General features: G+C 37.0%; 1 protein-coding gene across 22 annotated transcripts in view; it reads right to left on the bottom strand.

The window, feature by feature from the left end:
• SLC4A7 (solute carrier family 4 member 7) overlaps positions 1-13,998 on the bottom strand; it is a 66,925-nt gene that overhangs the window by 12,770 nt on the left and 40,157 nt on the right. For 20 of the 22 annotated variants that reach the window (XM_077916315.1, XM_077916316.1, XM_077916308.1 and 17 more), the window contains 10 exons: positions 13,345-13,445; positions 11,253-11,427; positions 7,800-7,933; positions 6,987-7,232; positions 6,375-6,480; positions 4,820-4,981; positions 3,395-3,508; positions 1,978-2,139; positions 894-1,145; positions 16-84 (listed from right to left, as the gene is read on the bottom strand). In XM_077916315.1, coding sequence (XP_077772441.1) covers positions 16-84; positions 894-1,145; positions 1,978-2,139; positions 3,395-3,508; positions 4,820-4,981; positions 6,375-6,480; positions 6,987-7,232; positions 7,800-7,933; positions 11,253-11,427; positions 13,345-13,445 — 1,521 coding nt within the window. Of the gene's footprint in view, positions 1-15; positions 85-893; positions 1,146-1,977; positions 2,140-3,394; positions 3,509-3,682; positions 3,853-4,819; positions 4,982-6,374; positions 6,481-6,986; positions 7,233-7,799; positions 7,934-11,252; positions 11,428-13,344; positions 13,446-13,998 lie in introns of those variants that run through there. The other 2 variants (XM_077916326.1, XR_013390242.1) reach the window with 2 other exon arrangements.

Raw genomic sequence — 13,998 nt, forward strand, 5'->3', positions numbered from 1 at the left:
TAAAATAGAACTTGCCTGGATGCCTTTTAGTGAGGATGCTCCCATGTAAAGAAAAACACCATATAAAACGGGCATTGGAATAAACTGTGGGGAAAAGATCAGCAAGTTCATTAACAGATCAGTGAATGCATTTTCTACCATCTTTATGCTATTATTTATCAAAGTCACAGCCTTGAGCACTGCATCCAATTAGGGAAAATGCATGATTCAACAACAATTAACTATGAATGTGTGTTTAACAGAAAATTTAGGGCTTATCCACACGTTTGCTTGTCCTGTGCATGGGTCCAAGTGATTTTCCGCTTTCTAGGTTTTCTAGGCACGGGTCCAAGTGGTTTTTCGTTTGTCCTGCCAGTTTCCCCGGGAAAACCCACTGCTTACCACTGTATCAGAACAAATGTCAACCCACAGAAAAACCAATCAATGTCTGTTCTGATTCAGCGCAAACAGCAGTTTTCTCAGGACAAAGCGTCAGAACAAGCGGACGAGCCATTAAAACCTTTCTTTCTTCGTCACTCCCAACTAACAATAAGTCAACCTACTACAATCTGAAGAAACCCAAAGAAATACAGTGGTACCTCGCAAGACGAATGCCTCGCAAGACGAAAAATTCGCTAGACGATAAAACTTGCGGAACGAATTAATTTCGTCTTGCGGGGCACCACTGTACAAAATTGCAGTTGCTGAGACATTCTATGGTTTCTATTCTCAAAGATACAAAAACATACTATAGGTACACTTTTCATGTGTAACACATGATTTTCTACTGAGATTGTTTGGATATGGCGAGAGGCATGTTCATATCATTGAAGCCGTACCACTGGGAGTTTTAATACTGTTTTACTAGCATGTTCAGCCTACATAATGTTATGGAATAAACTTTTTTTTCTTACCTTTAATACAGATGTCATAAATACAGACAGCCCCATCAACACAAAGATCATTAATCCTGTCACTCTCTGCTCACGAATTCCCAGGAACTTTGGCTGCTCCCCAGGAGCAGAACACTCGGATTCTACTTTTAAACTGTTGACATGACTTATAGAAAGAACAGTTGCAGCCACAAACCAAGGCAAGCCCATAATTGAGCATATACCTAACATCATGCCAACCATGAGCAGATCGAGATGATATCCACCACCTTTCTGTGGAGTCAAACACAAACACGTTTCATAGCAAATATGCACATATTCTGGCAACAATACTTTTTAAAAATTTTGACACAGACATCTGGAGTATTCCGATTGCTACATATTCATAATGGAAAATGTTTAGCATATAAAACCTAAACACACTGAATCCAGTGGTCTATAGAAGAAAAATGCATGGTAACAAAACGTATGTTTTTTAAAGTCAATATGGTATAAAAATAACCCAAAAGGTATGAAAATCAGAACACACTGCTGTGACTGAAGATCTTCAGAATAATTAATAAAAAATATATATTGTGACCACGGGGAGGCAGGGAAACGAGTAAATCCATAGTTGAGCTGTATTCTGAGTTTAGGTTTCTCACATTGTAGTAAGAACCCTGATAACAAAGCACTCAACAGAATCAAATCTAATTTTTGATTGTGGGAGGAGCCAATGATGTTAAATTTGTGGTTCTTATCATGGAGAAAAAGTAAAAACACCTAAGTAGGTTCTGCTCAAAATATAATTGAGATCCAATACCAGTAAGTCATGATTCATCTTAACATTATATTCCTATCCCATCAATGTTTCTTCTACTTACTATCACAGGTTTTGACACACATTTAAGGCTTCAAAAGAATTTCACCCAGGATAAATGGTGCAATTTATATATATAAAAAATGGTCTGATTACAAATAACTTTAGCCTACTATCTGAATACAAGATTTTTGCCTCCATCTTCAGCATTTTATAAACCTTTGCAAAGTATACAGAGGAAGTTACTATTTCAGAAACTAGGTTAACTTTTGTATTTACAATGAGGAAACATAATCAAAATTTCACCTTGAGTTTATGTTCTTTCCTGTTTATGATAACTGCTGTAATTTGCTGGTCCATAAAAATAAGAATGGTGCAGAGTAAAGCAGGAACTGCAGCTATTACAAGCGTCCACCAAGGATTAGGTCCTAGCGGATCTATGAGCCATCCTCGATCACTTCGTGTGGGCTTGGGGGGAAAAACAGGTAACAAAAGGACTAAGTACTTCTTCCTTATTTATTAGACAAGTATGTTAATTCCAAAATTGGTATGCATACTATTTGCTAACATTTCCCAAAAATTCAAAATTTAAAAGGTTAGAATAATTTTTAAAACAAGTAGTACTGTGTAACATTTCAGTTTTAATTATTAAATTGTGGCATGATCCTGTACTGACATGACCTTTCTGCTTCAGAAGCCACATAATGTCCTTGTACAGTGGTACCTCGCAAGACGAATGCCTCGCAAGACAAAAAACTCGCTAGACGAAAGGTTTTTCCGTTTTCGATTTGCCTCGCAAGACGAATTTCCCCTATGGGCTTGCTTCGCAAGACGAAAACGCCTCGCGACTTTGTTTTCTTTGTCTAAAAACAAAGACATGTTTTGTTTATAAAGTTAATTTATTTTCCCTTCAATTTTTGAACTGCTCTTTACAGTATGTGTGACTTTAAAGAGCAGTTAATAAACTGTTGTTGTACCAAATTTGGCTTTGTTTGGACTTTTTTTGACCATAGGAATGCATTAATTGATATTCAATGCATTCCTATGGGATTTCGTGCTTCGCAAGACGAAAAATTCGCTAGACGACAAAAATTGCGGAACGAATTAATTTTGTCTTGCGGGGCACCACTGTATTCAGGATAATAAACTATCAAAGTTTAGTAACAGTTCAATCCTGTGCATGTTTACTCTAACACAAAAACGCACAGGACTGTGCTGTAACAAAGCGGGAGTAGGACCCGCTTTGCATGAAGTCACATTACTGGGATGTAGAATACCAAAAAAGTGTGTGAGCTAATGAGCATTTACTCAAGATGAGAGCCTTACTGCACTCAATGAGACCTGTTCCCCAAATTAACAAAATGAGAACTAAAGATAAAAATACAAAAACACAAAACTGATTACTATAGCACTAATCATTGTGCATATCTAAGCACAGTGGAAGAAAATCAAATTTCAAGTGCATGAGCCTAAAACCTAAATCAAATCTGTCAATTCCAGTTCTGTCACAATATATGCTTCATTCAATCTAGCTTCTAAACAGTGCTAGTATAATAGGTTGACCTCTCATTAAAAAACTACCATAAATAGAGTTGATTCCTAGTGAAATGTTAGCCTTTTTGGCAGCAGTATTTAAAGAATTCCATTTCAGTTGCATCATTATTATTATTATTATTATTATTATTATTATTATTATTATTACTACTACTACTACTTTACTTACTTCAAATTTTTCAGGCACATGAAGTTTAGGAGAAGGAACTCCAACAAGATAATCAATGAGAACCATGATCACTATTGTCAAAAATACAGCAAAATCACTTATTGTAGACCGCACCTAAAAAGGAAGAATATACTGCTTTTAAAAAAAAACAACTTGCAAATTAATTATATTTGCCACAGTGACAGGGATTGTCAAATAATTAATCATTCGGAAATAGTTTAATACAAATTATTGAGATGTATACTTACTGAAACCTAGCAGCATATAAACTTACTCTAAAAGTTGAAAGTAAGTTAAATGGGAATCTCATTATCTTCAAGAAGAGATTTCTTCTGGATGAACAATCAGATTTATGATGTTCCAGGACCAAAATTTAAAACCTTAAATCAACATTTTCCTAATCTTAGTCTCCTTGCAATTAATTCTGTGTTGTTGCAAAAAAATAACACCTCAGATATCTATTATTTACAGAAACAAAATATCCAGTTAGATCATTTAAAACCTCATTTCATCTAACAATTTCAATCTGATTTCTGCAGAAATGAGCAATATATAATAAAGCATACTCAGCCTCTCCAATTTCAAAAGGACATACATATGCAGCAAAAGGAATAACGTGAAATCTTCCTTGTATCAGCACAGAAGATAAAACACTGAACCACTTTATTATTAATGCATGCCTATATTTAGGAACAGTTAACACTAAGTAGGGTGGGACTTTTACATTTTTTGGATGCCTTTGCTGCTATTTATTCTAAGATAATGTGCTTAAGATAGCACCACGATTGTGGTTTTCTCTGATCAGGATTATTTTAGCATTTGAGTGCTCACCCAAAACACAATTAATCAAAAAAATCCTATTCATATCTAATTTAACTGCATTGGGTGTGTGACTGTGCCACAAAGCCAAAAAGTTGCTTTGCCTCTTATGTTTGTATCACTGATCAATCTTTTAATAATTACCAATTTAAATGGTACTGCCGTTTTGTATTGCATATTGCAAATGCAAAGCTTGGCTATTAAGAATCTAAGAGCTGCTGATACTGTTGAAACTATAGGGTTTTTTACTCAACTAGAACAATTAACTATGGGTTGAAATAGCTTTAACCAATGATAAGTATGGTTAATTCAACACCTCTCCATAGCAAAACTTTGGAACAATTAATTAAAGAACATAGCGTCCTCATCAGTCCTAACAATAGTTGCTGCCACAAGCTTGTCCCATATAACACATTTACATAGGTGATCCTGAACTTTTCAGTTCTATACACATTGGGGGATACTTACTCAAATGGGTTAGTTTCTCATCTAACATGCACAAATGAGCCATTAAGTTGTATAGTTGATTAAACCCAGAACCTGTGTCATCTTTGGACTTGCATGCACCAGAAAACCCTCAAAATGAATAAATGCTACCACAATTACCTTAGTGGGGAAATAGCGTTTGGTCTTGAACTGCTTGAGGAAAGAGGAAAGGAAAAACGTTGTAAAGAACAGTATGACGGACCAAAAAAGAACATCTGGGAAATATGGACCATGGTGGCCGCAGGCTGATCCAACAAACACGCCGTGAAGTTCTGTACATTGCTGTAAATCAAGCCATGCAGAAATGCAAATTAGATGTAGAACTGTTCGCATTGCAATTAAACTTGCACCTGCCCTCTTTAAATGTATAGAGGAATCAGCAGATCCAAACTCTGAGTGAATACAGACAATTAGGCATCACCTGGCCTAATGGCAGTGCCAGCCCTGACAAGCAAGAGGATCTGATCCTGTGCAGTGCCACTTTGCAAGTGGCTTTCCTACAGGAGCCATAGTGTTGAGCCTACCTTCTTCCAGGAAGAGGCAGCTACCTGTTATTAGGTACATCTTGGCCTTTTCTTGCTGTTTTCCCACCCTGCCTGCCTCTCCTTGCTGCCTGATGCCCTGCCCTCTGACAGCCTGGGCCATCCAAGCTGACTCAAAGCAATCTGTGACTGTTTGTATCCAACTCATCCAAGACCCATGGTCCTCCAAATATGTCTCCAGTTTGGCTCAAGGCTCAGCTGAATCCAACGTACAACCCAAATATCAAGTGTTATGCCTTCATCATGTCTACAAAGCAGTGAACTGGATTGTATTTGAACAAAAAACTCAGCTTAAAGCATCTTTACGTTTCAAAAATGGGGAACTGTCAGGAACATTTTCATTTTCTATACTCTACATATTTTTGCATTATGTAAGAAACTAGGTTGAGGCTGCTGCAAAGAGCAAGCTAGCTAACTGGATTCCACAAAATATCATCCATGATTAATTTTCAGCTCAAAGATTGTATAACAGATAAAGCAACTTGCTTTTCATGAAACATCTAATGATATAATGTTCCTTTTCCCATCTTGCCCTCTAGAACCTCCTTCATACTTATAAAAACACATACAAGGGGAGCCAATGGATTCTTTAAGAGTTTTAAAAAATAGTTTTAAGTAGTGAAAAATCATGATACATGATGAGACACCCCAAATTTATTTCCATTATTTATCTCAATAATATTTTCCTTCTCTGCCTGGAACTTCTATGCATGGCAAGATCAAAAGCAGGTCTCAGACACATGGAAACCTACCACTCCACACTTTTCACTGGCAATTTCTGAAGCTGGAAGATACTATATTTCTGCAATATACAAAACTATCCTTGCCCCCAAAACAGGAAAACAAAGTGAGAAGCAGCAGAGGGAATCATTCCCTTGGAACCAATACACCAATTATCGTCCTAAGTCCTGCCTACTGTTCCATCAATGATTAATTATTTGTTGGACATCTGCTTAAGTGGGGAAAGAGTTTAACTGATTAATTGTTCAAAAGCCAGACAGTTCAGAATCTAAATTGGCAGCCCTGATCTCAAGTCAGTACAACAATATAGAGAGTGAAGGATTAAGACTCATGTGTGCCAAGTTATTTCAGACTATTTAGACTAGTTCTACAGCACCTCTCAAGATACTCACTTTAACTGTGAGGTTAGACCATGGTATAGTATCCACAGATTTGTTGGCTGTCATCCACTGCGCTACTGTTTCATTGGTGGGGTCTGGAGGCTCTGCACACACACATCTGACAAGTTTAAAATTTCAGTATTTCAATCAGTGTGTTTCATCTTGCTGCTATAAACATTTACAATATCTAGCCTGACATTATTAAACCAAGAAAAAAATGATAATTAAATGAAAATTTATCATCTAATGATGTGAACGCTTGAAAAGTATGAAATACAGAATAGCAAATTGGTTTAACAAAGTAGCCTAAGATTGATCCAGAAAATATCATTTTCTTTTCAATGGTTAAAATATTAAAAGGCAGCCAAAGAGAACGAAAAGGGAAACGGTCTGGATGCTAAAGAATGGCAAGAAATTTTATTTCTTATCCTAAGAAATAAAATGTTTTTTGATCCTCAGAACCGATGGAAAGTGAGAGAGAATATGGGCATGGAAAACTTCATTGTTTCCATGTTCTGCTGTATACAATAGAACATCAGGAAATAACTCATGTCAAATAGGCAGATGAACTACCAGTTTAATCTAGTACAGCACAGTGTATTTTATTAAGAAAGCCAAACTTACGAATAGAATGTCAATTTATTCAGGTCATTGTGCCTGTTGAATTCATAAGTTTCTCCCAATTGAAAAAGCTTTTCCAGTGCTTCATATATGAATATTATGCAAATAAGAGCAGCAAAAGCCTCCTCGGTAAATCGAGTGATGTAACACACAAGGCTGCTTGCATCAGTTGCCACTAACAATATGCATAAAAATGCTGTCCACAGACCAATGCTGGTTCGTAGAGAGAGATAAGAAAGTCCATAGTCCCTGTCGAAAGAAGAAATATGGATTCAGTAAAACTAAATATAATGCAACATGAGACACAATTTGACAATATTCTGGGTTTCGATCTGTCTCCATCTATTAATGCTTATGCCATAATGAATGTGTTAGTCTTTAAGGTGGTGCAAGACTCTCTTGTTTTTACTATTTCAGTATTATTTGCTCTATTTGTGCTATCATGTTTTTTTTAATATAATTTTGTGTGCTCTTTTAAAGTGTATTCTTGTACCTTGAGGTTTTGGTGATAAAATGTCATTCATTTATAACTTCATGTCTAAAGAATCAAAATTGTAATTAGTGAGAAGGCTTTAGCATCTGATTCCAGAAAGGTCATTCTATCTGCCTTTAGTGTCAACTTCAGATTCCTCTGATGCGGCAACACTGAACATAGCATAATGGTTTCTGGCTACCATTCAGATATCTAATTTCAGAAGTAAACATTGCTAGGTGTCCTTATACATACTTTCACCTTCAAGCTTCAAACATATAAAAATAATCTTTCAAGAAAAAAAATGCAATGCACCTATATCTTGTGAATAAAAGTTCACTTACTTGCAGAATTTAAATAATATTTTCTCAAATACTAGGACAGGTCCAGTGCTCCCCAATATTGTCAGAGGTTGCCCAGCAAATAGTGAATAGGCAATCCCAGTTAATGATGCTCCAAATAAAGATTCTATTGCACTCTGAGGGGAGGAAAGAAACATGTGATTCCCAGAACATAAGATTCAACAATTCAGCTGTATGCACATTGATTTATAAACAGCAGCAAGAACGATGAAAGCATTATAACCATTATCGGCTGTAATACAGTTTTAAACTAGAAATGTCACTTAGCAGTATCATGGCCAGAATTCGAGGTGCTTAAAAGTAGTAAAACTATCCAAAAACAAGGGGAATAAGTTACTCATTTGGCATGCTAAGGAAGAAAGGCACATGTCAACAAATATAGCACACAAATTCGGGAGGAAAAGGATAAATAAAGGGTCTTCTCCTGTATAAAGAATGTTGCAACAAACCTGTACCCAAATTGAATACGATGTGCTCTACTATATTCGAACTCTCGTGACACAACAATGAATGAATGCAACTCAGCAATGATGATTAAACATAAATGGGGGGGGGGGAAACATGGGCACAAAGAATAAATGGAGAAGAAAGTCATCATCCCACCTGGTAATGCATTTTCTCAATTACAACATACTGTAATTGTCTGGCTATACAAGTTTTCCAATACGGCACCCTTTGTGATGTTACCCATTTACAGGAAACGACAAGATTAATTTTGGTACTTTAAGACAAACTAATCTAAAAATGCATGGGGGAGGCAACACTATTTTTCCTTTACGTAATTAATTGCAAGGTGTTCAAAACTATGTAAGGTAATTATGGGGCAAACACAATACACTAGCCCTAGGCCTTTTGTGGCTAATGGCAGTAGCAGCAAATGAGGAGGGTTTCCTTAGCATTGATGGCAACCCAGTCAGATGGGCAGGGTACAAATAATAAAATAATAACAACAATTGTTGTTGTTGTTTATTTGTTTGTTTTAGAGCACTTTGTGCCCCCGCGGACCACACACATTGGCTGGCAGCAGCAGGAGTGGACCCTCTTGCTCTCCCAAGTTTCCAACTCCATGAGTCACTGCCAATTACCAAGATGGGGAGGGGCAAGGTGCAGAGAGCTCAGCATGGTGCAATGAGTGGTGGAGTATCAGATTATCTCCACTGCCACCTGCTGCATCACAGAGTTCCCCCAACCCCTCCCAGTAAGCAACAGTGCCCCATGGTGTTGGGAACATGGGAGACCAACAGGAGCCCACCAACGCTGCTGCATCAGCCACTGTTAGCTAACGTGTGTGACCCCAATCTCTCCTAAAAATGCTCACTTTAAACATCTGAAGGGAGCTAAAGAGTGCACTAAAAGCCATTAACGTTAAGAGAACCTAAAACTCAACAGGAGAGATACGCCAAAATAGCTCAAAACTGAACCATCTGAAAATGATATATGGAATGGTATCTTGAATAAATGTAAGGTAACTGAGAATATTTTTGTTATGAATGAGTTATAGAAGAAAATTAAAAAGCAGGCCCACAACCAGCAAAGTTCATTGTTTACCACTTCATGTAGCACAAGATCAATCTAATCCTTCAGATGTTAACCATGACCTAGTCTTGGGTTGATCAATGCATTAACCTTGGTTTCTCTAGGCAGGATGGCAACAGCGGGAGCACTGTGGAAGTGACAGCCTCTGGAGATGTGGGGAAGTGGTGTGAACACAAGTGTGTACCTTACAAGTCAGTTACTGTGCTTGAACACATGTGTGCAGTAGCTAATTTAATATATTCACTGATGCACACCAAGCAACTGAAGGCAGCAAACAATCCCAGACAGCTAAAAGAAAGAAGGCATTTTTCAATTTACATGCAGGAGGTACATATTTTTTAAACCAGCTGCTTGAGAACATGCTTAACTAGTATTTCAGAGCCAATGCTATAAGCCTTTTCTAACAGTTACTACACCTCATTATTCCATGTTACTAAAAGTGGATTGTCCACAAGCAAATACAGCAGGGAGCCTTTTGTTTTGTTTTTGAAAGGGCCACAGTAATGTAGAAGAAATATATATAAATGTTCAAGTTATGTAAAAAAAACTAAGTCAAGTCTAACAAAGGGGAAGTATTAGTACTGTATGAAAATGTGAATACCTGTTATGGAAAGCAATACCAACATTTTCAATACATATAAAAACAAATTTCAAAATTACAGACATTTATACTGTGAAGCAGTGGCGTAGCGTGGGGGGTGTAGGGGGGGCCGGCCGCACCGGGCGCAACATCTGGGGTTAGGGCAAATCCACAGGTTAGGGGGCGCAAATCCGCGGGTTAGGGGGCGCAAATTACTTGCCTTGCCCCGGGTGCTGACAACCCACGCTACGCCACTGCTGTGAAGGCAGATTTACAATGAAATATTTACGTGAAAACAGTTTTTAAGTGTTCCATTCATTTTAACCTCCATTAGATCAGCTGTTATAATGGCCAATACATTCTAAATCATCATCAGTAAAAACAGGATGGTTAAGGTCACAAAAAAGTCAATGTCAAAAACAATTAAGAATTTAGTTAAATTGTACAACTGCAAATAAAGTGGGGCAGTTATTTTCAAGAAGACCAAACATTTTACACACATATATATGTATTTAAACATCAACAAATTCTTATAGAGGAAAGCAGCTTCAGGAGTGACGATTGGAGTAGAGAAGGGCTGATGAAAGGTGTTTCACCCTTTCCCTTTACATTACTTTTCCACTGCAACCCCATAGTGCCCCACCTGCCCCCACCAGGCAGGGAAATGCATCTGGGACCCGGGTGGGGGGAGAAAGTGGCCAAGTTGGTTGGGCATAGTTGCAGCAAAGAGTGGTGGACAGAGATAAGGTTCAGCACCTTCTCACCACTTTTCTGCTCCAAACAATTCCTCCCTGAAACAGTTTTCTCTAACAAAAGTGCCCATCTAGATTTTATCACACACGTGTGCGACATTTAGGATAGCTCAGAGTACTTAGTTCTACATTTCTCTTTCCAAAACCTTTTTTTAAAAAGGCATTCTTTTTATAGGTCTACTACCCAATAAAACAACCAAGCTATCCGAAACATCAGCCTTGAGCAGAAAATCAAGGTGGGTCCAAAGTCGGGTGATCCAATAGCCTTTCCACAGCCAGTTTAAGGCCTCTTTAAAATAAAGACAATGCAAGCTGTTTTCCAATCCATGAAACGATTCATCAAGACAGAGTAATTTTTACCTTAACTGTGCGTCTTCTCCTGTTCATACACACATTTTTATCCATGTTTTCCAGTTAATATTTGAGGAACATTTAATAGGGGGCAAGGCTAATCAAATGCTGTGGCTAAAGGTCTTCAAATAAAGGTAGGAATAAAGGAGACAAATGAACACAGTCACTTGCCTCTGAAAATCTAAACGCCTGGCTACTACCATTCTTTGTACTCACTATTCTGCCTTCTGTAGCTTCTCCAAGGAGCCCTCCAAAAGTGATTACAGGAGACATACAGGCACAGTATAGGAAAAGAATCGAGGCCAGGCACTGCAGACTTAATGCATCCTTGAAGTCACTCAAGAAAAAAGGTGCTTTCCTTTTGATGTCAAGTATCAAACCACCAAAAAGCCTAAATAGGTGAGATGAAACTCGTCAAACTGTACACTAAAGGACTCCAGAATGCTTAAAACTATGGGATACACAAGACTGACAGTGCAGATTTTTTTAGCACAAAGTAGCCTTATTTCATATATTCCAAACCTACTGACAATTACAAACTGCAAATGTACCATTTTAATCTACTCATTTTCAGTACCTAAAGTAAACTTAGTTGATATTCTGTTTTTAATGCTGGCAGATAATTTGTGTATAATCGGCTAGACATTGAAAAAAGCTTGGAAAATGTTCAGTATCCCTACCTGAATGTAACATTGATCAAGATATTTTACATCTAACTTCTGCTGAAAATCTGTAGGACTTCTGTTTCCCTGCATTTGCTCTTATGGACCAGCCACCCCTCTTAAATTTTTTTTAGCAAAACATACTTTTACATAATTTGATGCAACCCACAGCTTTGTGGATATATTAAAACTCCATGTGCATGGTCTGTACTTCCCACAAAAGTGGTCATTAATGCTCTCGTTAACAGATGGGAGTAGATACAACAGAACCAAATATTTCAGATTTGTGTTAGTCTCAGTTCAAAGTGTTTGGCATTTATTCCTTAAAGGTTTTACAAAATGTCCTAGCAGTGCTATGAAAATGATCAAGGCAGCTGACAATAATATTAAGAAATGCAAAAATATACAGAAGACAGTAATATCAGAAGTGTGCATACACTGCACTAAAGAACTCAAAATTCTGCACTTCAGTTTTTCCCCCATACATCTTTAAAACCATCAGTTGGCCCTTGGAAATAACTCTCAGTCTCATCTCTGAATTGTGACATTTTACCATGCAGGACACATTCACTTTTCAGCCTCTCTTTGAAATGTTAAAGATCCAAAACTTATTTTTAATGAAAAACTGAATGTTCTCAGGGTGACAAATTCTGCTGCCAGTACTAAGTTCTGTGCTTATACCCAGGTTGCACTGAATTGTGGAATATATACAGCTCTGGGCAACTAATTAAAAGGCAGGGGTTCTATACAGCAGCAGAAACTATCAAGAGAAATCTCAAAATATTTAAGGAAAATGGAAATAAGCGTCAAACATTTGATAGCACTGGTATACCGGATTCAAAATATATTGGGAATAATTAACCTTGGTCACAGAAAAATATTCTTAGAAAGAAAGCCATTTGAATCTCCATTAAAATAACTATTACACAAGAAATGTGTCTATGTACATTTTTATACTCACAGAGTGTAATTAAATTAAAAAATAAAAGTACAGTATGCTATCATTTTTGTGCATTTCAATAATGTTCCTCAAAAAAGTTATTCAAATTGTTTAAGATGAACAACTTTTGTGAAAAGCCATCTAAACGCCTTAAATCTTTCATTTTTCATACCGATTAACTGTATTTGATAAAGCTTACTGATTTGTAAATCTGTAGTCAGATACATATTCAACAGTTGTTTTTTAGTGAAGAGAAATTTCAAATTGGCAAAGAGAATTTTCTTTGAAAATGGCTTCTTCTATCTCAGAAAGTTTTTCCTTTCTGTGAATTCTGCCAAAAGGGACGATAGGGGACATCACTAATGTTTCCATGTCTAGGAAATCACTGTGGTTTTTCTTTACAAAATGTTTTGACTATCTAGCCCACTATATACAATTTTTGGTTTTAAACCATATCTATGGCAAACATAAGACTTTGAGCACTGTTTCAGTTTGAAAATAAATTTGGGTAAGGCATCGACACATTCTCTATTCTTCCCCGAAGCATACTGAAGAATACTGCCATAGTATTAAGTGCCTAAAACAGGCCAACGTATTAGGTGGAAACTAAACATTATGAAATATATATTCTGCAAATTTCTAAAGCAGTAAGGATTTAGATTTCTACTTCTTTAATATTGCTAGAATTTAAGCAAACACCACACACCTTCCAGTCCTCTGTAGTTCAGGTCCAGCATGATGGCCTTCTTCAAGAGACTCTCCTGGAGAAGCAGCTCCATTTGGAAATTTAGGTATCTTCCGTTTTTCCTGTATCAAGGAAATGCATGAAAAGATTGCATTAAGGTCAGACCACAATAGCAAGCACAATTTCAAGCTCTCTCCCTCGCACCTAAGGAAAGGCCTACACACTGAGCATGTGATGCTATTTTCCTGCCAAACTCAAAAAGTATTTTTCAAAAAGCAGCGTTAATTATTCACTGAGAAATTATTCTGCAACACTTAACATGGCTCTGAGAGAAAAATCTTCTGATTATTAAAAACTTTAGCTATCATTAACTATGCAAGGAGATAAGTTTACAAGAGGAAAAAAACCAAACTTTTTGCTTCATTCTAAGTAATGATTATTTTTGTATCAGAACAGGTGATTAGCATGGCATTATCTAGGGAGAAATTCTGTACACAGAAACCATGTAGTTTAAAAAAAATACTATTTGCAGAATTCGTTTCATCAAAGCAACTAGACACATTCAATTCACTGTTTTATCCATCCTGTATCATGAGCTCAGGGTAATCAAACACACTTCGCAGCGTTCAGATACTGAACATAGCCTGTTTTCCTTCAAAGTTAGGAGCCAACATT

Source organism: Podarcis muralis, chromosome 12 (genome assembly GCF_964188315.1).
Source record: "Podarcis muralis chromosome 12, rPodMur119.hap1.1, whole genome shotgun sequence".
In the NCBI taxonomy this organism is placed as follows: Eukaryota; Metazoa; Chordata; class Lepidosauria; order Squamata; family Lacertidae; genus Podarcis; species Podarcis muralis.